Here is a 23172-nt window from a genome sequence, read left to right as displayed (position 1 = left end):
TATGTTGACGTTTTTCAAAATAACTTGTATTTTCAGGGAATCGTTAAGCATGTTGGTCATCAAGAACACATAGATTTTTGTGTATTTTTGTTATCATCATACATTTGACATTTGGAATGTAATTTGTAAACCAACACACTGATGTAAACTATGATGGTTGTTATTTTTCATGTGTGATGATGATGTTGTCTTTGATTCAATTATATACACTGTGATGATATTACAAGATGAAGTCACCAAACTCCCGGACGTTTCCGCCGTCTGGTTCGGGGGTGTGACAGAACGGATGATTAAAAACGAATAGTTATATCACATCAAGAACTCATAGAAACGAATTTTGGCTCAAAAGAATCTACTGCGCAGTTTAAATCGCAAGACCTGGCTCGTAAGATCAAGTTTATTCTCGTTAGAAGAGTCATGTACGATGACGCGATTCTAATTGTTTTACCTGCGAGATGAACAGAAAAATACAGAGGAAATGGTGAATCGAGATGTTGAAATGGTGAATTCCTCGATGCAGAAGTGGTGACTTTTGGGTTTTTTCTCTCCAATGTATGTATGTGTTTGTGAGAGATTTTTGAGCTGCAGATGAGAGAGAGAGAGAGAGAAAAGGGTGGGGTAGCTTAATTCTTTTTTTTATTATTTTTAAATTGAAAATGTATTAATATAAATTTAAAAAATAGAATAAAAAATGAAAAGGATAAAATAGTATTTTGAAGTTGTTTAGGGACTAAAAACACGAAAAATAACATTTTATGCAAGTGAAAACCTTTTTATCCAAATTTTTTTGAATACCACATAACCAATCTTTCAGTTTTGTCTAATTAACCTTTAAATATCTGCGAAGGAGAAATTATTATGTACACAAAGGGCAAAATCGTCAAACAAGAAAAAAGGAAAATAGGGTAAGTTTGGATTTCGATCTCCATCTCGCCACTTTATCTCACAAATAACGCACACATATTCCTCAACTCCACGGCGTCGATCCGAGGAGTTTGAGAAAACCCTAATCAAAAGCTTCTACTCTCTCCCTCAATCTCTTCAACACAACCAGGTATTATTACATCTATTTACATTTTTTTCATTGTTTCTTTTTTGTTATTCGATTCGTTCCCTTTTCCCCCCGTTCTTTTGCTTGTGTAAGTAAATCGATGTTCGTGTTTTGGTTTCTATTTTCACTTCTTGAACGATGAAGTTATATATATATTTTTCTTTTGAGTTCACAAATTATGCGTTCTGTTTCTAGTCTTCTTTTGGTAGTGATTAAGATGTTATGTTAGGCGACTGTATAGTGAATCACTTCAAGTTGGGTTTGAGTTAGATCAATATTGCTGCATCAACGCCAAGAACATTGATTTTTTATCCCGAGTATCGCATCTCATTTTTTCGAATACGGAGGAAACAATTGTGACTGTTTGTGTACATACCGTGATTGCTTGGAAAAATAAAGGGAGTTTAGTTCTGCAAGTTATTAGTAGCCCCCCCAGAAGGGCCAATTGAGTTGCTAAAAGGCTATTTCTTTATTGTTTATTTTAAGCTTTCACGATTCATATGTATGTGTCTCAGTTTTGTTTTGTGTATATATGATGCATTGATGCATGTGTGGTGGTTTTCTTAACTACAGAAGTCATGTTCCCTTTTTCAGGCTATTGGTAACATTTCAAGCCATTTTTGTGCCTTTTTATGTATATGACTATAAGAACACATGCTCATATCTTTGAGTTACAAATTGTTTACTACTTTAGCACTCTATGACTCCACAAAAGTGCTTCATCATCACCTAAATACCTACTATATACCCTTCAACAATTCAAAAATACAAGTGATTTATGTACCAAAACTAATACCATCGATAATACGTATTCTGTAATGATAACAGTTATGGTTAATCTTTGCAGTCATGGCGGGCATAGCACCAGAAGGATCCCAATTCGATGCACGACAATTTGACTCCAAGATGAGCGAGTTGTAAGATTCATTTTAATCTTAGTAGCTGCTTATTATTCAAGTGATTCATTTTATTCAATATTTAAAGCTAAAAAGTTAGCAATATAAATGTTTTAATCGATAATGTAGGCTTTCAGCTGATGGACAAGACTTCTTTACATCATATGATGAAGTCTATGACAGTTTCGATGCCATGGGTCTCCAAGAAAATCTCCTGAGAGGCATATACGCATACGGTATTACATCTAATTGCACAACCACATATTGTTAAATCACCAATTCACTGTTGTGTAAATTACCAATTTGCCCTTTGAAAATTTCAGGTTTTGAAAAACCATCGGCCATCCAACAAAGGGGAATCGTCCCCTTCACCAAGGGCTTGGATGTAATTCAACAAGCCCAATCTGGAACTGGAAAAACAGCCACTTTCTGCTCTGGAATCCTCCAACAACTTGACTACAATGTAGTCGAATGCCAAGCTTTGGTTTTAGCCCCAACACGTGAACTTGCACAACAAATTGAGAAAGTGATGCGGGCCCTCGGTGATTACTTAGGTGTCAAGGTCCACGCGTGTGTTGGTGGGACCAGTGTCCGTGAAGACCAACGCATCCTTTCAGCCGGGGTCCACGTGGTTGTTGGGACACCTGGACGCGTGTTTGACATGCTCCGCAGGCAATCCCTTCGTGCTGATTACATCAAAATGTTTGTTCTTGATGAAGCTGATGAAATGCTTTCACGAGGTTTTAAAGATCAGGTAACAATCCAATATAATATGGTTAACATACTTCTACACATTTCTTTACTAATAATATTTTTTTTTTTAAATAAAATTTGTTCAGATATACGATATTTTCCAGCTGTTGCCCTCAAAGGTTCAGGTGGGGGTGTTCTCCGCCACCATGCCGCCAGAGGCTCTGGAAATCACGAGAAAGTTCATGAACAAACCGGTGAGGATTCTGGTCAAACGTGACGAGTTGACTTTGGAAGGAATCAAACAGTTTTATGTGAATGTTGAGAAAGAAGATTGGAAGCTGGAGACATTATGTGATCTGTATGAGACGTTAGCAATCACTCAGAGTGTGATTTTTGTGAACACGAGGAGGAAGGTTGACTGGTTGACCGATAAGATGAGGAGCCGTGATCACACGGTGTCAGCCACACACGGTGACATGGACCAGAACACGAGGGATATAATCATGCGGGAGTTTCGTTCGGGGTCTTCTCGTGTTTTGATTACTACTGATTTGTTGGCACGTGGGATTGATGTGCAACAGGTGTCTTTGGTTATTAATTATGATCTTCCAACACAGCCCGAGAATTATCTTCATAGGATTGGTCGAAGTGGAAGGTTTGGGAGAAAAGGTGTGGCCATTAATTTTGTGACTTTGGAGGATGAGAAGATGCTTGCGGATATTCAGAAGTTTTATAATGTTGTCGTGGAGGAGCTGCCGTCAAATGTTGCTGATTTGATTTGAGGATTTTGGTTGGTTTTTGTGTCTCGGGACTTGGATTTTGTTGGTGTTTGTTTGTTTTTTTTTTTTTTTTTTAAGTTATTGAAAGATTTTGGCTTTGGAACTACAATATGTTTGTATTCTCAAGTTTTAGTTTCCCGGAACTGTATGGATTAGTTTATTTGTTTAAATTCCAACTTTTGGTATGCTTGCAATTTTGATCCAATTTTTTCTCTTTTTAATGGACTATTTTATAATTGTTTGTTATGATTGTGTGAATTATAATATTAACTAATTGAATAAGTTTGATATAAATCAATTTAGAGGAATTAAAACTATCATTTAATAGCCGAGAGAATAATAGAAAAGAAAGGAAAACAAAATTTTATTGTGTTCTGATAAGTGGAAGAAAAATTAATCATTTTGTTTTTTTTTTTCAAAATCCTTCCAAATCGGAAGAAAAATTAAGAGGGTAAGTAATCCTTCCATTTCACTTCACTTCTTTTCTTACTGGAACATAAATTTCTTTTATTTTCTTTTCATATCCATTCATTTCCTTTCTTTTCTCTCGTTAAGTTGAACTCGGGAACGGGGTGTAAGTTTCTAGTAGGCTTGTTCTAAATGAAATCCAGAAATCTAACTGAAATTAACTTATTTGTTGATGATTTTAGTGCAGTTAGGATTATATTTTAGACAAGTCGAGTACCTTTTAGTTATATATTTATAACTTAAGAGGACCCAGAAACATGGGGTTTGAGGGCAACGTCTCTAGCGGGGTTCCTAAACTTTGCGTCCATTACGAGGGCGTTGTTTTCACTCTTAAAAGCGTCAACTTCTATGTTATATATAAAGTATTAGAACTTTGCAGAAGATATAGTACGATAAATGCTTATTCTCTCTGCAATTTGTCCATGGAAAAAGCTAGGGGTGAGCAAAACCGAAAACAAAAACCCAAAAACCGACAAAAACTGATAAAACCGAAACCGAACCCAAACTGTCGGGTTTGAGTTTAAAATTTTGAAAACCGATTTTTTCGGGTTGGGTTTGTTTGCCTTGTCAAAACCGACCCATTGAAACTGACCTAACCCTACGGTTTTGAAACTGTTTTGAACCCGACACGAGCCAACCTAACTTTTGGTTGTAACGAACTATTTCTATGTTACTTTGATTTTCATGTTTTGGTTATGAGCTTCAAAACTTGGTAGTTTTAATATTTCTTTGAACCATGTGATTGACTTCGGTGTTTTTGGTTGTTTTAAATGAGGGATGACTTAAAAAAAATTAAATTGATTTTTTAGTTTATTTATATTTTTAGAAAAATGGGTTTAAACTCAAAACCCGTGAACCCATGGGTTGAACCAAAAAACGACCCTAGAAACTGAGAATCCGAATTGGGCTCTAAAACCCAAAAATCGAAATATGCGGGTTGGGTTCAGTTTTACCCCAAAACCGACCAAACGTAGCCCATGTTCACCCAAGGAAGCATTGCAAGGCAATTATGTGTTTCGGAACTTGGAATAGGCTCGTATTCCAAATCGATTTGTTATTGGATTATCCCAAATCAGATTTCGTGATACCCTATGCAAAAGGATCGAATCATAGATTTTGAAAAATATTTATTATACACAATCGTTGAAATTATCTAAATAAACTATTGATATCCGAAACCCAAATTCTAACATTTGTAATCTCTTTCTTTAACATAACTAATATTTATCTTGATTTTGACATAATAATCATGTCTCTTAATAATTTTAAATATAATAACTACTTAAATTATTTTTTGTGGCGGTAATTATTTTTTTGGTTAGGTCTTGTGGAGTATTTACTACTAACTGTAAATATGATGGATGTAATGTCACTGTCATTTAATAATCACAACTTTTTTTATTAAAAATTTGAATAAAAAATATAATAAAAATGCTATATTATTTTTTAAAATTATTTTTTCATTCATTAAAATTGAAAAAATAATTAAAATAACCAAAATAAAAAAAGGCGAAAATTAAAAAGAAATCCAAACATTGAAAAAAAAATCCCTATTCTAATATTGGATCTTTCACCGCAAGAAATATCACTAAATCTTCGTCTGTGTAGTCGTCAGATTTCATTTTCAAAACCTCAAAATCGGCATTACACTTTAATGACGTTTGCGTGTCTACGGTTTTTTGTTACACGACCCATCACACAACCACAGTTTCTTGTAATTGGACATATAGATGAATTTTTCTCCAAAATGATCTATTATGCTAGAACCCGAATTTTTTGAACTCGAACCGAAGTCGTTTTCTTTACTTTGTTTCTTTCTAACGGTCGACGTAGAGGTTGTTCATCTTTAACATCCATCGCCTCATCATTGATGTCGATGTGTGTCCAACCGTAAGATTGTTGTGAACGTGTACTTTCACCAGCGGCAGTTCTCGAACGCTTCAAGCCGGGAGAAGCCGCTTCTTGCATACGTTTCCATTTTGAAGCATCATTCAACTTTAGCCAATGTTGGATAGAGAAAAACTTTGCGGGTTGTTGTTTTTTTTTCATATTGTTCCATATCTGTGCTAAACACATCAAATCGCTTGACTCGATTTTGTGTAAGTTGGTGAGATTGTAGAAAATTTTGTCGAATTTGGTAAACTTCAACCTCAAATTGCACCACTTCGAAGTAATTTGCTCGAGATTTCGACTTTCATTTCCTATTAAATCATAGAAAACGATTCAAACTTTTTCTCAAAAATAACTAGACGTTTGAGCATCTCCAATTAACAGGTCTTGGGAAGCCGAAACCCACGTTTGTGCTAACTTCACTTCTTCCTCCTTTGTCCACACCACCCTTTCGTGTTGAGTGGTTTTAGCAGTTTTTTTTTTTTTTTTTCATTTCTTCCTTCTTGGTCGGGGTTGTTCTAGTTGTGTTTTTCGGCTACGAAATTCGGAGAATTTGCTTGTGAAAAATGTTGTTGTGAAGGTTGTCGTGGTGAAAGTTGTGGTTGTGTACTTGTGTTTGGAAAGGTTGTTGATATACGAAAGCGGATTGAAAGTGTTTTGGATGAGACTGTTGATAGGGTGTGAAAGTTTGGTATGATTGTTAAAAAAGTTGAGTTTGTGGATAGGCTAAACCACTTTGGAGCAAGTTCATAAAACCACATTGAAATGATTCCATATTTAAGTATTGACGTGGAGTTGTATTTAACTCAAAATGATTATTGGGATTGTGGTTTCAATTAATTGGTGGGATATTTTGATTTTGATCCATGGTAAATATGTTTATGTAAATAGAGAAAAAGAACAATGGTGTCAAACTTAAGGTTGTATGGAGTTGTATTTATAGGTGAAAATGTATTAAAAAAATTTAAATAATAATAATCAAATTTTAGCCGTTCAACAGCTAGTCAACGAGATAAACAAAGCCTCCATCTCCCATTGGTTGTTGTGGTTCGAGCTCTATACCACAAATCACCACGACCATGACCGATCACAACCCACCTTAGTGGTGTTCATGGTTCATGGTCGTTGCCACGTACACCATAGAATGCTCCGTGATGAGTGGAATATTCCACAAGGCCTTAGCAACGAGCCATAACTGCTCACAAACAATAACATATTACGGTCTAGATTCGAGAAACTAGGTTCATGTTTATGGGTTATGCACCCTTCGTTTACTTTTTATGGGATCAGCCATGGGCAACACATTCTTCTTAAAGCTTTTGAATTTTCCTACAATCTCATAAGAAGATTCATTGTTACTTTATCTTAATTTCTCGTAACATAAATATTAACCATGATTTGTATTGGGGAAAAGAACGAGAACAATCGAATGGGGGTTTAAAATGGGTAAATAGTGTGACAATTAACATACTCCAATTTCTATTAAAAATACAACCGTAATCTTTAAGGGGGTTTGAAATGGGTAACCGGTCATACGTTATGCTATCTAAGTGCAATTTCATGCCGACTTTCATCATATCGGCTAGATTTTCAGTTTTTTTCACCTTTTAGATGAGATTTACGATAGTTTTGATGCAATGTGCCAACATAAAGCATATTGACGGGTATATACTATATTACTATCAGTGGCGAATCTAGGATTCAAACTCACATGTGTCCCACTTAAACGAAATGATAAAATAAATGGGTCAAAAAATTTGGTTGACGGGTCGATTTGTTAATAATATCATCTTAGCCAAATATATTATTAACTTTAATAAGAAAGATCAAAATAAATTTAAAAAATACTCACAAATGTCTTACAATTGTTCACGACGCGTTGACATATTTTTAAAAAAATCTATAAGTACATCGTTGCTAATACCATCTAACACATCTTTCTCAATATATGACACTAGACAATCATTCATAAATTGATCACTCATCTTATTACGCAAATCGTTCTTTATCAACTTCATCGCAGAAAATGCACGTTCCACCGTGGATGTTGCAACAGGCAATATCAATGCTAATTTTAGTAGAAGATATACCATTGGATATATTGTATGCTTGTTTGTTTCAACCATCATCTTTGTCAAGTTTCCAATTCCCTTCAAGTTATTAAACATTGCATCTCCATGTACACCCACAATATAATTTTGAAGACTTGCTCTAAGTGCTCCAATGTCACGTTCTGGGAACTCGTTAGAATAAAACATAGCCATCTTGAGTAGTTCATCCACATTAAACGCTTGAAAAGACTTACTTGGACACAAAGAAGTCATAGAAACAAGTAATGATGTGTTTACTTCATTAAATCGATTGTTAAGCTCTTGAGATTGCATATCTATGGCCGCAACAAATACATCAATCTTATAGTGGTGTAAGTAGTTAATCTATGAATTAAATAGAAAAATGTGTTAATGATTAATTTAGAAACTTGAAAAAATAAACAACTTTATAGTTTCTAACCTGTGAACCTTTGCGACGACTTGTTCCATTGTAATATGGATCTTCAATATTCAAAATATCAATTTCACATTTTTCGCAGAACAAAGTAACATCATTTGAAAGTAGTTCCCGTCCTTTTTTTTTGGAAATGGAACTTCCCTAACGAGGGTTTCCGGGCCAGCTTTCGCGCACCGACTAATTCCCCGCTGCAAACATGAGGCTTTGCCTCATGCCCTGGAGTCACTGCAGGCGAACCTCCATGGCCACAAGGGCTGAGTGGTGCCAGGATTTGAACATGGGTCAATAGGTTATCCAACATATCTTCCACATGTCTTACCAAGTTACCACAACCCAAGTGGTTAAGTAGTTCTCATCCTTCATTTCTCATTTGTATGAGTCTGGCCTTAGAGGATCTCACTTGATGCATCACATTTACAATATTTTGGTCTTTTTTTTGCAACGTTATGTTCAAATCATTTGTGACCCCTAAGATATCAACCATGAAGTGTAGGCAAAAAATAAAATCAAACGTTTTTAATGACCTCAAGAGACGACGTGCTTCCCCTCTATGATCTTGACAGTAACCATTAACTTTAATGTCTTCAAGTACTTCACAAATTGAAGAATACGTTATCTTGAATGAGCACGAGGTTTACCTCCAATCTCTCTTTGTTGGAAAGAATGAGCACGAGGTTGATAAGGTCTTTTTTGCAAGTAGGCTCTTCTAATCTCATCTCGTTGATTTACATGATACACTTCCATACTTGGCCTTTCTCCGGGGTCCGCGGGAAGTGTATTTAAATCAACTCTCGTACACTTTGAAGAAGGTGTTCGTTCATCGTTTGGTCGTGGATTATCATGATCATGAGATAAGGAGCTTGTCTCACCTTTCTTTTAAAAAACTTTAGCATTATGCCTAAATAAATCATCAAAACATATTATATATAAAATAAAAAATAAATTATATATGAAACAAAATGAAATTTATATGACTATAATAGAAATAAATCGTCAAAATAATTTGTATGTAAATCAAAATAGAATCACGAAAGGTAAATTAGGTTCTAATAGAGTAATTATTTATTATTTATTATACCAACTTCCAAGACTCTAGTCTCTATTGCCTGACATATATCATCACAGAAGTAATTGTAGGTGTAGAGTATGACTTTTCTAGTTTTATAGACTTTGACTTTTCATACACTTCATAGCTAAATTCAATATACCAGAATTCTAAAAAAAGAGAAACAATTTTACCTAAAAAATAAATCAAGTGCAAGAGAAGCCCTTTCAAGTTTCAACCGAAGACGGAGATGGTAAGAAATGCGAACGGATGTAGCAATTGATAAATCAGAGATGCAGAACCAGAAGTCAAGAACGTTGAAACAAGAGTCCAACAACGGTTCAAGGCAGATTGCGGTCGCCGGAGGTCGCAAAGGGCCACAAATGTGCTCGTCGGCGAGACTAAATAATTGTTTGCGGCCGACGGGAATTCAGTGTTGAGAAGACGAAGAATTTGGCGGCGGATCCAGAAAAATCGTAATTTGTTTTTTAGGTTTTTAGTTTTCCTTCATTAATTTTCTAACAAAAATATTATATTTGAAAGATTTTATATTATATTTTTGAAAAATATTTTGTTTGTTTAACACCTAAATTTATGCTTCTGATTTTTTTGTAAGCATTAATAATTCAGAATCAATTACGATTGTCAAAATGTAAACATTCAATTTATTATTATCTCTTCTGTGTTATTACATCCATATTACATCCAAAGGGTGTCCATTTTATTTTTCCATTGGGTGTCCTCTAAAATTTATGATATATCTTGTAAATAAAATTTCAAATTTAGGGGTGTACATGGACACCCTTTGTATTAAGGTAAATTCACCCCTGATTACTATATATGCATATGGTATGTCTAGTATCCGACAATCTTTTGTAAGCATGTAGGAAAATATAGTGTACATGCATACAAAAAGAGCACAAGAAAACAAAAGCAAGCTGAATGTCATACACATTATCCTCAACAAAAATTCTACAAGACGTTTGTTTTCCCGGATACAATGGCATAATGGTTTTTCGACACAACTGAGCTCAACTAAAATTTGAAGGAGAAGAGGAGAGTATAATTTTTCTACATATGGTATGAAATGAAAAAAGCAACTCATGATGTAAAAGTAAAACTTTCTACATATGAAATGAAAAAAGTCAAATAGATGAGTTATATTAAAAAAAAAAAAAAAAAAAACTAGAGATTTACAGTTCAGTCAAATTACCATATATATCAGCAACAACTATAAGAAATACTTCTTCTATAAGAGAAGAGAAGATTAGGGCAGGAAAGGCACTCACCAAAAACGATCATGAGTTGGTTCCACCTTTCTTTTATGGAAAGATATGACATATAATATTAAGTTTACAATTTACAACAAACCCAACTCCACTTGTCATATCCAATATCATTTTACCCTTTCCTCATCATCAAAATGTAAACTCTCCATTCCCTTAAGAGTTGTTTCATACTTCTTCCCGCCTGTTGTTGAGGAACCACCTGGTGGTGACCCCCGCTGCTGTCTCGAACGACCACCCGTGGCCGTGGGGTCCACATCGTTACCCCGCCTCATTGACCCACTCGCCACTCCCCGCCCACCAAATCCCGCGCTTGACATCTTAACAGTTGCAACAACTCTCATATTAGGTTTTCATTTAATAAACAAAAAAACAATATCCTGTTATTAATTACATTTTTAGTTGCAATGGGTTCTCATTTGCAATTTTGGTCTCTAGTTGGTAAAAATGCAACTACCAAAACTGAAAAGGCAATTATACCATAGGGACCATATTTGTAATTTTCTCTTATTTAATTATAACCAATGTAAAAAACACATGGGGACCAAAAATGGTATAAACAATAAATACTCACCATGGCATCTGTGCTGATGGCTGCATCATTACCAATTGGACTCTTCTCCTTCTCCTTCGGTAAGTTCCCTGAGTTTGTCGCTTGTGCAGGATTTCTACGGCGAGAACTTTCCTCGCCTACAAAACATTTATTTTAAATTACATTTTTAGTCCCTGAGTATAGCTGATTTTTTTTAATTAAAGTTTAGCCCCAAAAAATTCTCTTGCAATTTTTGTCCTTATGTGAGGTTCTTGTAACGTTGTTAGTCCCTCTTCCAAATAAAATGACTATATTTGGTCCTCAAGCATATCTGATTTTAGCTATTTTGGTCCAAAAACATTACAAAACCTCAAATAAGGACCAAAATTGAAAAACTCAATTATACTCAAGGACCAAAAATGTAATTTACTAAATAGGTTACAAAAAATGGTCCCCGAGTTTAGCTGTTCTTTAAAGATTTTGGTCCCAAACAGTTCTCCTGCAGTTTTGGTCCTTAGTTTGAAGTACTCTGACAATGCAGGTCCTTATTTTGAAGTATTTAATCGCTTTTGGTCCATGTTCAATGTTCCAAGCACACTTTATCCAAACTTTTTTATTTTATATTTTTAACATTATTAAAATCAAGCCCCCTATCATTTCACTTGGAACAGGGACCAAAACATTATAAAAAACAAGTATAAAACCAAAAGTACAGCAAAAAACTGGAAATCAGCTAAACTCAGGGACCATTTTTGTATCTTACTCAATAACAAAATACAAAAACAAATCAAAGAAGTTGAATACTAAAAAAATGCAGAAAATTACCATTTGGAATAACAGGGGGTGTCCCAGAGCTTGGTCCAGCACCCAAACCCTAACAAAGACAACAATCAGGTTTTAACTTTATAAGCAATTTTAACACCAAGTGAATAAAAGATATACATGTAAAAAGCTACTTACAAGACCACGGGTAGGAGGAGCTGCAATTTGAGATTGTTGATACTTCAAAATCGTCCAATCAAAAACGTAATCAAACTGAAACCCTATAAAGATATGAAACAACAAAATCATATGTATGGTACAAGTTCAATGATTTTATTGGGTAGAGGGGTATAAGTGTAAAAATGTACAACACAAACCTTCACGAATAAAGAGGTCACGGAATATTCTTTTGAGATAAGCGTAATCAGGTTTATCTTCAAAACGTAGAGAACGACAGTAATGGAAGTATGATGCAAATTCTGTCGGGTAGCCACGGCATAAGGCCTGACAGAAATGGAAAAAACTTTACTACATGTAAAAGGGCGAGATATTATTTATTTAAAAAACAAAAATAAAATAAAACAAAACCTCGATTGATGTAGAAACTTTCTTTTCGCTGATTTTTTCATACTTCTGTTTCTTGTTTCCTGCTTTTAGCCCTTGCCATGGAAGGCTGGTAATAATGTAATATAACAAACATTATTTGACCGATGAAGAATAAGTGATTTGAGAAACAGAATGAAAGTAAAAAAAAAAAATTATTTACCTTCCTCTTAAGAAATACATGAGAACGTAACCGAGAGATTCTAAATCATCCCTTCTACTTTGTTCTATAAACAAAAATAAACACAAATCAATATTCATTGAATGATAGTTTATCTTTTTATACATATATAGCAAAACATACCAATCCCAAGATGTGTATTCATGCTTGCATATCTAGCAGTCCCAGTTAAGTTTTTGTTCTCTCTACAAAATAAGATAAGTTAAAAGTATAAAGCATGCATTAAAATCACTTGCATACATAAAAAAAAACATAACTGAGTGGTTAAGAATTTCACCTGTATGGAATGTGTTGATGAGTTGTGGTGTCTCTGTATTTCTTGACCAGACCAAAGTCAATGATGTAGACCTAGTAGTAAAAAGAAAATTACGAGGTTAACCCTAACAAATACTCCAAAATTGCAAGGAAAAAAAATGAATGACAAAAATATATTGTACTTGATTTGCACGACGTCCCAACCCCATAAGAAAGTTGTCTGGCTTGATATCTCGATGTAGAAATGATTTAGAATGAACAAACTCAATCCGGTTGATCTGAAATAAGTATCATGATTAGCTATTAAAAATTTTAAAAAGGTAAATTGATAAGTAAATGAATATACCATTTGATCTGCAAGCATGAGGACTGTTTTTAGGGAAAGTTTCCTGCTACAGAAATTGAATAAATCCTCAAGACTGGGTCCTAGCAAATCCATTACAAGAACATTGTAGTCTCCCTCAACACCAAACCATCTCACATTTGGAACACCAGCTGCAATAGTGTAATGAAAAAGTTAAAAAAGGTTAACAAAAAGTTATATATGTAAAACATATTAAAGCATGTCCTTACTTCCTCCCTGCAGAATTCTGTATAACTTGGACTCATACAGCAGCTGAGGATGCTTTGTCTTGACATTTTCCTGAGAACCATTACAAGTAAAACTTCAAAACTATGGAAACAGATTTCATTTTTCTTAAAACTAAAAGAAAGTGATGATGTAAATCAGCATCCAATGAGTAATGCATGCATTAAACGTTGGATGCCTCATTGCCCTGAAATAGAAAAACTTTATCCTGTTTAATAAGCATTGAATGACATTTGTATGAAATCATCCCCTCATTTGTAAACTTAGACACGCGTTCTACGTTTTAGTATCTAAAAAGACATACAATCCTACATTATGACTATAATCTGGCTTGGGATTCCTAATCTGCAATACTTTAGAACTAACATTTCTGGCAACACACTACTAGAACCACTGAATTCTCACCTAACAATTGGATGACATTTCGAAACATCAAACATAATTTTAGGATAATTTCAATTACGAACAATTTACACTGTATGAAACACATTCATCACTATTTTAAGCTGAAAAAACTTAAACATCCGAATTCCTAACATAACGATTAGCTCATTCATTTCAATAACCCTAGAAATAACAACATTCTAAATTCTAGTTCCAACAAACAAATTAACAAGTAATAGCCTTCCGTCTACAAAAACCTAAGATTATAACGACGATAACAATACTCACAAGCTTAATTGCAACTTCTTCATTCGTCTGAACGTTAGTACCTGTAAACGAAAACAAGACAAATCAAAATTTCACCTGAAGAATTGAAAATCAACCAAAACAGAGATTAAACCGACTAAATCAATGACGCCAAATATTTTGGGCCTTTAAAACAATTCGTACGAAATTGAGAAAGCAACGATTAACATACCTAAATAGATCTCTCCGAAGGATCCACTGCCAATCTTTCGACCTAGACGAAATTTATTACCGACACGAGGCTCCATCAAGATCTAGGGTTTTGAAGATTGAAAAAAATGAATTAGGAGGTATCGTATTAGGAGTGAATTAGGTTGAAGAAAAGGAAGAAGGTGAGGAGAGAGGGTAGGGAGAGAGTGATGCTTTCTCTCTCAAGTTTCTCTCTCTAAAAGTTATATATATGTTGTCTATATATTGAAACGGTCTCACACGCGTTACAATTGAACGAGCCGAAAGTGGTCATCCTTTTCTTTAACTGGATAGGTTTGTATTTAAAGGCCGGTGTCATCAGTCAACTCACAAACGATACAGTTTACATATATAAATTACTAACGTATAAAATTAATATACATAGTTAAAATATTATTAAATAAATCTATCAATCGATTTTGTATACAGTGACTTATTTGTGTTTTCCTTTTCCCCCAAAATTAAAACAAATCTACTTATTTTATCCAAAATTTGGCGTAATCGTTGCCATAAAAGAGATTGGGTTACTTTGAAGTCTATAAGGTTGGTAGTTTTTTCAAGACTTTTTGTATGCTCTGGTGACCTTCATTTATATTATTTTTAATTTTAGTAATAGATTTATATTATTTATAGTCATATTCAATTAGTTAGTTTTTTATGAAATTCAACAGAATACACAAACTCGTTTATAAAGTGGAATCGTGGAACGCGGAAAACAATCTTATATGCTATTTTGATATTCTTCAAATAACAATTTCAGTTTACCTTATTCTAATCTTAAAATAGACTCGATATTTGATATGACGCATATTTAATACTGACGTTAGATTCGCAGTTAAATATTTCTTAACAATCATATGCTATTATGTATTAATATTTTTTAAAACATGTAAGTTGACACTAAACAACAAATAAAAGAATTATAAAACCTTTATGTCCTCTTCGTGCTCACCGTCCAACTCCAAACTAACATAACTTTATTTAAATATTTCATTATTAATATTACTGTTAAACATGTTTTAACAATACTATATTGAGATTATATATACAGCTTATATATGTTATATTGTTATTAGTGATTTATAATGATGACCAACGATTAGACAGACAAACATATTGAGCTCGAACACGTAGAGAAATATTATAACTAATATAAGATATGTCAAAATTAAATTATTGTATATTATTAAAGTTAGAGATCTTTTAGGCCGCAGGAGTGGCGCGGAAGGGAGCTCGACACATCTGATGTGGCTTCGGCACACACTGCGCTGCGACCTCAGCAGAGGCTGCTTGGCAATCTTACTCGCATATATCTACCAAGTTCACACACCTAGGGGTGAGCATTTGGACATGTGGACCGGACCGGACCGTTTTTTTGGACCACCAGGCCGGTTCTCGGTTCTAGGATTTGAGGGTGGTCCGGTCCGGTTTTTTTACCGGTCCGGTTCGGCCGGTTCCGGGTTAAAACCGGTTGGACTGGCTTATTTATAAAAAAAAATTAAAATTTTTAAACAAGCATATCTCATTCGTTTTAAGTTAGATTGATATGCGTTTTTTTTTTTCAAAGTGTAATTTAGAGTTTGTAGATGATTTTAGATTATAATTTTATTGTTTTTGGTGTTATATTCAATGAGTTAAAATCAATCAAAGTTGGGATATAAAGCTGAAATATTTCAGCTTTTCAGCAATAAATTAAAATTGTGTATTCTGTAAAATTGTTTAAACAATCATATTTCATTCGTTTTTAGTCGGATTGACATTCAGTTTTTTTCAACGTATAATTTAGAGTTTGTAGATGATTTTAGACTATAATTTCATTGTTTTTGATATAATATTCAATGAGTTACAATTAATCAAAATTAGAATATCAAAGTTGAAATATTTCAGCTTTTCAGGATATCAGGATATCAAAGTTAGGAGGCAAATGGAAGATTAGATTATGACGTTTGTTAGTTGGATTAATTTTAAAGTTTAAACTATGATTTTTGGTGTTACGGTAATTACTTTTGTATGTTTGTGTTAAGAACTTAAGATTGTTAACTTTTGTTGGTAAACTTGATGTATATGTTAGTTGGTAAACATGTTAGATTTAGATTACAATATATGTATGTTTGTGTTAAATTGTTACCGGTCCAAACGGGTCCAAGAACCGGAGAACCCGGACCTGGACCCGGACATGAGTTATTCGGTCCGGTCCTAGGTCCACAATATTCTCCGTAACCAGTCCGGTCCAAATGCTCACCCCTACACCCACCAACCAATCATGTGTTACTTTTTAATTTTCAAACTCTACAAACCACCCCTACTAAAAGGCAAAAGTTTTATATAGCGTGACAAAGATGACGTAGCGCCTACGTGACGGTAAAAAAGATATGACAAAAATGACACCACCTCCTCTGGTCTTACAAAAGCAATCTCTCAACCCAAGGATGGAAGTTACTGATCCTTTTACCTCCTTTATGTGGACTACACTCTAGACTAAAGTACTAGACGAACCCGGACTCAACTTGTTAGTTGTTACTTGGGATTTGTCCGCCCATCGGGTCTCTTCCCAAAAACTTGGTTTTCTTTTAAGTCTTATTCAAATACTCAAATTCAATATATTGATTATAAAAGTAAATATAAAATGGGTAGGGGTGAGCAAAAACCGCACCGCAACTAAAATTAACCGCAAAAACCGTATAAACCGCAACCGATTAACCGCAACCGCAATAAAAACCGATGGTGAGGTTTTCTGTTTTTCAAAAACCGCAAATTTGCGGTGCGGTGCGGTTATTAGTTTTCAAAAAACCGCAAAAAAACCGCACCGCACCGCATATATTATATACAATTTTTTTTTATTAATTATTAGTATATTAAATATTAAAAATAAGACAAGTTTCATGGATGAAAGATTGATAAAATACTAGAAGACAAAAGTGTTGGTTTTTTGTGATGTTTAATTTTGAAAAATGGTGAAATTAGACAATTTAAGATATTTATTGTTAATTACTATTGATTTGACGTTTTTAAGATATTAGTTGTTTGTGATTTAAGTTAATTGTCTTATACTTTATGATTTTTTTTATTATTACAAGTAATATGTTTGAACTCTTAAAGCCGTTTGAGCTCCAAACTGTGGTTAAAAACCACACCAAATCCATGTGGTTAATAACCGCAACACAGAAAAAACAAAACTGCACCGCAAAAATAACCGCCTAACCGCACCGCAAAAATAACCGTACCAAGCGGTTTTGAAAATGGATTAACCGCATTTGCGGTTAGTGGTGAGGTTTTGGCTAATAACCGCACCGAACTGCACCGCGCTCACCCCTAAAAATGGGTACCGAATTGGTAAGATATTTTTTGGGTCTTTGCTAAAATAGTTTTTGGAAATTTTGGTCCGGTCATTGACGACCTTTTTTAGTTTTTGTCTGGTCTAAATCAGTTCGTACTTGCGGTCTATGTGTTTGTTTTCTTTAGTTCAGACTTTAGAGTTTGTTTTTTTCGGTTGGGTTTCAGTTTTCCGATTCTGTCTCATTCCCCCTGTTCAATTTTCATTTTTTTTGGGTTGGCTTCATGTACTTATTTATATTTACTGTTTTTCTTATTGAATTCGATACCGCTTTTTTTTAACAAACACAGTTACACATAGATAAATGTGAAATTGCTTTTAAACTTCAATATTTCATTAATATAAAAAACTTAAAAATTAATGGTGCGAGGTGGTAGTTGTTTTTAAAGTCCCAAAGATCAATAAAAACTTGAATGTCTTGAAATCTTTATAATTTTTATAAATAATAATAGTAATGAAAATAAGCATAAAAAATATAATTAATAGGAAAAGACACATTGACGTCATTTCGCAAAAATATACGGATCAAAATGTCATATAACATGCTATGTCATCCTTGTAACCGGAAATATATTTTTGCCTTCAAGACATAAATTGTACAAAAGGATATCGGTTACCAAATAAGATGAAACTTAGAGCATCTACAATAATGAGTTCAATGTCAGGGTTGAATGATGTGACAAGTCTAGTTGTTATTCAATGGATGGAACTCTACCATCGTGAGATGTCATATTAATATTCAATGTATTTGGAGTTCAATGACCATTAAACTCTTCAATGGGAAAAAAATAAAGTTTTCTAATCTTAAATACATACTATAAATTAGCTTTTGTAACTTTTCATTGAACTTTATAGAGTTTAATGTATTGTAGGAAAAAATTAATTGAGTTGTATGGAATATAGAAAAATGATGTGACAATCTATGCAACCCTTTGAAATTCAATACATTGTGGATGTCATTAATAATTTGTTGGTCAATAACCTTAATTCATTAGTTACTTCTAAAAACGGGATCCACATTTCTATGTTGTCTCTTATATTCAAAATATATCTAATATAAAAAATGTCTATTTTCTTATGTTTCAGAAAGATTTTTATGCGGTGTTAACCCCTATCAAATATCTCAAGATCATACTGTGTTATGCTAGGTCTACTATTGTATATCATTTACTACATACATCTCGAACATAAAACTGTGGTACAGTAACTTGAATAAAAAATAAACCATCGTTTATTCATTAGGAATTTATCAGATTTCTTTACAAAGAGATGAAATAATGTGGCTAACAAAAACCCAACTACCAAAAACCATATGCAACAATAGTGGAGGTCAATTAGAGTAAAGAAAAAAATAATAAATGGATAGTCAAGGTTATGGTTGTGTGTCCTATCTCTATTTATATAGGACCCAAACTTTTATTTCTTTTTCCAAGTTATAAATTCTCCACTCGATTAACTTAGCTAGTGGCAGCTATGGGAGTCCTAGGACTCGGGAGTCCCATGTACGAAAGCCGTGGTGAGAGTCGAACCTTTGGGCTCGGCCTTGGAGACGGGATTGGGCCATAATTTGCAAAGTTCCCGGGAACAACCCTAGGAGATAAGTTAACTTGTTCTAGGGCTCGAGATTGTAGCTCAGCTGGATAATCCCGAAGGCAACCGATACGGGGCCCGATTCCAGATGACCACTTGCATGACAGACGATTAGCCAAATTATAATGCATCGGGCTAGCCTTGACATCCATGCTTGGTGCACTTGTACGCTCAACATTGGTAGGTGTACGAAGAATGTCAATGGGTTCTTGATGCGGAATAACAAGTGGTGTAGGTTTTGATTCGGGTTCAGGTTCAGGTTCGGTTTTGGGTTCATCTACCTTAAATGAAAAGCCGATGCTGACGTCATCGTCGTCAACCGAACATCTCTGCATTAAAAGTTGTAATCAGAATCCAAATGTTGCACAAAATGTACAAGTATTTAATGCATACAAATTGGATATGTAAATATACCTTTACATCCGTGAGATCAACATGGTTTTCCTCCAAGAAGCTAATGAATTCCCTGAAATTTTCTTCAGTTGGGAGATAGTGACCACTGTATGGCCAAATAGCCTGAAAAATCAACCGGAAATAATTGAGTTTTACAAACATAAATCATTAAATCCCGAATCTTTGAGTGAAAACATGCATTAACGAGTTGTACCTCGAGAACACCGCCATGTGCGACTAATCGTCCGGCAGCTGTGGTGGCGCCACCTGCTAGAAAACTGGAATGCTGGAAAAGGCCCTTCTTCTTCTGACCAACGTACAAGTTTCTTGAGGTGCTTAGGACAAAGATCCATTTGGAACCCTCGATGGTTTCCAAAAGTAAACCAGTTTTCCGGAAAACAAGCTTCCCGCCTTCAACAATCACTTCGTATGCTTCCCTTTCGTTCTGTTGAAAAAAAGATTGTTAATTAACAAATGGAAAATTTACATGTTTTCGACACAAATTGATCGTGGAACTTGGAATGAGATCACTTACAGGTCCCAAGTATTTGATGCATTGACGCTGTAGATGAGCCCTCGGACACTTCTCGAGGTTTACTTCTTTACCATCTCCGACGTCCAACCAGTAGAAGAAAGGTTGGCAGCTTTCACTTTCGAACCAGAGATCGTAGTAAATGTGCAAGTTGTGGCCATAACGATGGCGTGGGTCAATCTGCAAGTCGAAGAAGATCGATTGATTATGAGCAAATCTTTAAAACTTTTGATAAAAATCCAACAAAGGAAAAGTTGACTGGGTGTTTGGATGCTTACAGCTTCGAGCCAATGTTGCAAGGCGAGTTTTTGAGCCTTTTCGTTCTTTGACAGACCCTTTCCGACTTTAGCAGCCCTGGTGCGAGCCCGGGCCCACCGTGAAACTGCGGTTTCGTGTTTCTCGACGTTGAAAAAAGAAACCGAGCTTCTATCTAAAGCAGCAAAATCCAAAGCTTTCCACCTGCAATTGCAACACATCATCATCATATGTTTCAAAAAAAAAAAAAAAAAAAAACTAACTAAACACGAACAGTTTGACCTTCGCAATTTCAAAAGTCAAATCTACATTTTGGACAAGTAGAAGTCTAGAAAACTAACCATAGTTCCTCAGCGACAACAGCACCATCGGCTAGGTTTCTTCGAGTTCGATAACTCTTGTATACTTTCTGAACTCTAGTAGCTGCATCGTTAAGTTCACTAACTGGCCTTGGCGAAAAGAACACAGCAGGTTCAGGGAGGAGGTTTGTGGATCCCAAATGGCCCGTTTCATGATTCGGGTTCTCTGGTTCGGGTTTTCTAATGTCATGAACCAAGTTCTTGAATGAAAGGGTTGTTTCAAGCATGATCTTTAATGGTTCACAGCTCTTTAAACTGATTGAGTTCCTTCTTTTACTTCTAGGACTTGAATCTTGTGAATCACTAGAGGTTTTTGAGATTCGTTCGGATTCGGATTCTGATTCGGGTTTTTTGAAACTATTGGTTCGTAATCGGTTTTCGAGGTTATCAAGATCGTAAGGTAGATCTAAGAAACCATGTCTCAAGATTACTTCCCAAGCTGATGATAACAGTGACAAGGATAAACCCATAACAGTTAGAGATCACCTGCAAGATTGTAACATAATTAGTTTTTAAATTGATGTCAAGAACAGAAAGATGTCAAATAATTGAACACAAAGACAAACTTTTTTTCGTCTATATACTAGTAATAATTGAACAAATCAACCCAAATTCGCTGAAGAAGATAACACAGCCCAAGTGGCATAAGAATAAAGAACAAAAAACAAACACAAACAAACACACATCTGCTTTCAAAAAGATACAACTTTTTCAGCAAATCATGGGAGCCAATTGAAAAACGAAGAACACCCACTAAATTATTAGCGAAAATGAATCAAACCCAGAAATTAAAACTAAAAACACTCACCTTTTGTAAACACTGGCTATGCTTCTTTTGTTCTTGAATAAAGAAAATAGAGTTGAAGGTCTTGTTTGCTGCTTGTATGACTGATGAATTGATGATGAGAATGACAACCCTCGCCCTTGCCTATTTATACGAAACCCCTTGTGGAAATTATATAATACACGTCTTTGAATTTTTTAAATTGTGCAAAAGATTGACCAAAGAATTTTTTTTTATAAGTAGTTTGATTTGATTCTGAGTTATGTGAATCAAAATTCAAACCTAGGTGCACGTTTTTGTTGATTCAACGCTTTAGAATTTGGAATGCACTTTAGATATTGTAGAAAGTTTGCCTCTTTTGGCTCTCTATCTGTGTATGGATTTGAAGATGGAGATATACATACGTATATCCCTATGTATATATATAATTCTTGAAAGATGGGAGCAGACAGAAAGAATGGTCAAAGAAAGCAAGCCATTTATGGGGTTCCATGAAAGATCAAAAACTATCAAATTTATGTGGGGGACACTGGGTGAATATTTACGTATTATTGTGGTTACTGTTTTTTTTAATTGGATAAAATGAATAAAATAATTAACATGAAAATTTATTTGAAAAGCCTAAAGAATGGAAAACACATGAATTAATATAAAACCAATACGTTCATTTATTGGAGATTCTAGACGAACAAACGATGGCTGATTATGAAAATTAATAATTGAAATAAATTTTGATTTGATTTTATAAAATTCTCTGTTGATTTTAGTTGTGAAGTTAGGAATGATGTTGAAAGCTTGAGGTTCCTCGTCAATGGCGGAAACAGGGGAGTAGCGAACTGTTGCAAGCATGAGGACAAATGCATTTGGCGAGTCAAGATTTTCCAATTTTGACTTTTCATAATTGATTATTTTCGATTTTTAATAGGTATTCCACGTCTTATGATGTAAAATTAACGATTATAAAATTACAGTTTTTTAATAAATATCTTGTTTTATCTTACCTTGTATTGAAGGTGTACGAGATCATTAATGGGAATAGATAATGCTAAATTAAATTTTCAACTGTATATATGTACACTATATGTACATTGTACTCGGTTGTTGATACTAGCTCAGCGTATCTCGTATCAAGTGGTGTCATTTTTTTAAAGTATCAGGTGGTGTATTTTTTTAAAGTTGAAGTCCCGTTAAAAAAACTGTACATTGTACTTTTTTTTTGACTAATTAATTAAGTCAATCTATATCTTATTTATAGTTACTAGTTTGGAACCTTGTTGTCTCTTTCGTATACACGGTAATACGGTAATCATATGTTTAAAAATGTTATATTTTACAATTCTATAAAATATTAATTATTATATAAAAAAATATATTATATATAATCAAATCACTTTTGTTATAGGGTGTGAACGCTATAAAGAATTCAAAAGGGTGCTATAAAGATTTCAGGATGGTGGACTAATGTGAACAATTCATTCTTCGGAACTAGTATTATAATTTTTTTTTGT

General features: G+C 34.3%; 3 protein-coding genes across 3 annotated transcripts; 1 reads left to right on the top strand and 2 right to left on the bottom strand.

The window, feature by feature from the left end:
* Window positions 1-895: 895 nt before the first annotated feature.
* On the top strand, window positions 896-3613 carry LOC145129181 (eukaryotic initiation factor 4A-15-like). The gene is made up of 5 exons (XM_079063906.1): window positions 896-1054; window positions 1899-1968; window positions 2077-2183; window positions 2271-2701; window positions 2787-3613. The coding sequence occupies exons 2-5, from the start codon at window positions 1901-1903 to the stop codon at window positions 3420-3422; spliced, it is 1242 nt and encodes a 413-aa protein (XP_078920032.1). The 5' UTR covers window positions 896-1054; window positions 1899-1900; the 3' UTR covers window positions 3423-3613.
* Window positions 3614-10522: 6909 nt separating this feature from the next.
* On the bottom strand, window positions 10523-14604 carry LOC145129404 (casein kinase 1-like protein 2). The gene is made up of 14 exons (XM_079064099.1): window positions 14401-14604; window positions 14211-14251; window positions 13523-13592; window positions 13296-13444; window positions 13132-13227; window positions 12972-13042; window positions 12818-12879; window positions 12677-12740; window positions 12499-12583; window positions 12288-12414; window positions 12109-12191; window positions 11974-12022; window positions 11191-11306; window positions 10523-10936 (listed from the first exon to the last, which is right to left on the bottom strand). Exons 1-14 carry the CDS (start codon window positions 14474-14476, stop codon window positions 10727-10729), a joined length of 1299 nt encoding a protein of 432 aa, XP_078920225.1. The 5' UTR covers window positions 14477-14604; the 3' UTR covers window positions 10523-10726.
* A 4355-nt stretch (window positions 14605-18959) lies between these two features.
* On the bottom strand, window positions 18960-22092 carry LOC145129814 (IQ domain-containing protein IQM1-like). Its single transcript, XM_079064627.1, has 7 exons — window positions 21689-22092; window positions 20863-21366; window positions 20545-20725; window positions 20270-20446; window positions 19949-20179; window positions 19756-19857; window positions 18960-19670 (listed from the first exon to the last, which is right to left on the bottom strand). The coding sequence occupies exons 2-7, from the start codon at window positions 21348-21350 to the stop codon at window positions 19209-19211; spliced, it is 1641 nt and encodes a 546-aa protein (XP_078920753.1). The 5' UTR covers window positions 21351-21366; window positions 21689-22092; the 3' UTR covers window positions 18960-19208.
* Between the last annotated feature and the right edge of the window lie 1080 nt (window positions 22093-23172).

This window comes from Lactuca virosa, chromosome 8 (genome assembly GCF_052849685.1).
Source record: "Lactuca virosa cultivar CGN04683 chromosome 8, Lactuca_virosa_CGN04683_v6, whole genome shotgun sequence".
Lineage (NCBI taxonomy): Eukaryota > Viridiplantae > Streptophyta > Magnoliopsida > Asterales > Asteraceae > Lactuca > Lactuca virosa.
This window is presented reverse-complemented; position numbering and strand designations above follow the sequence as displayed.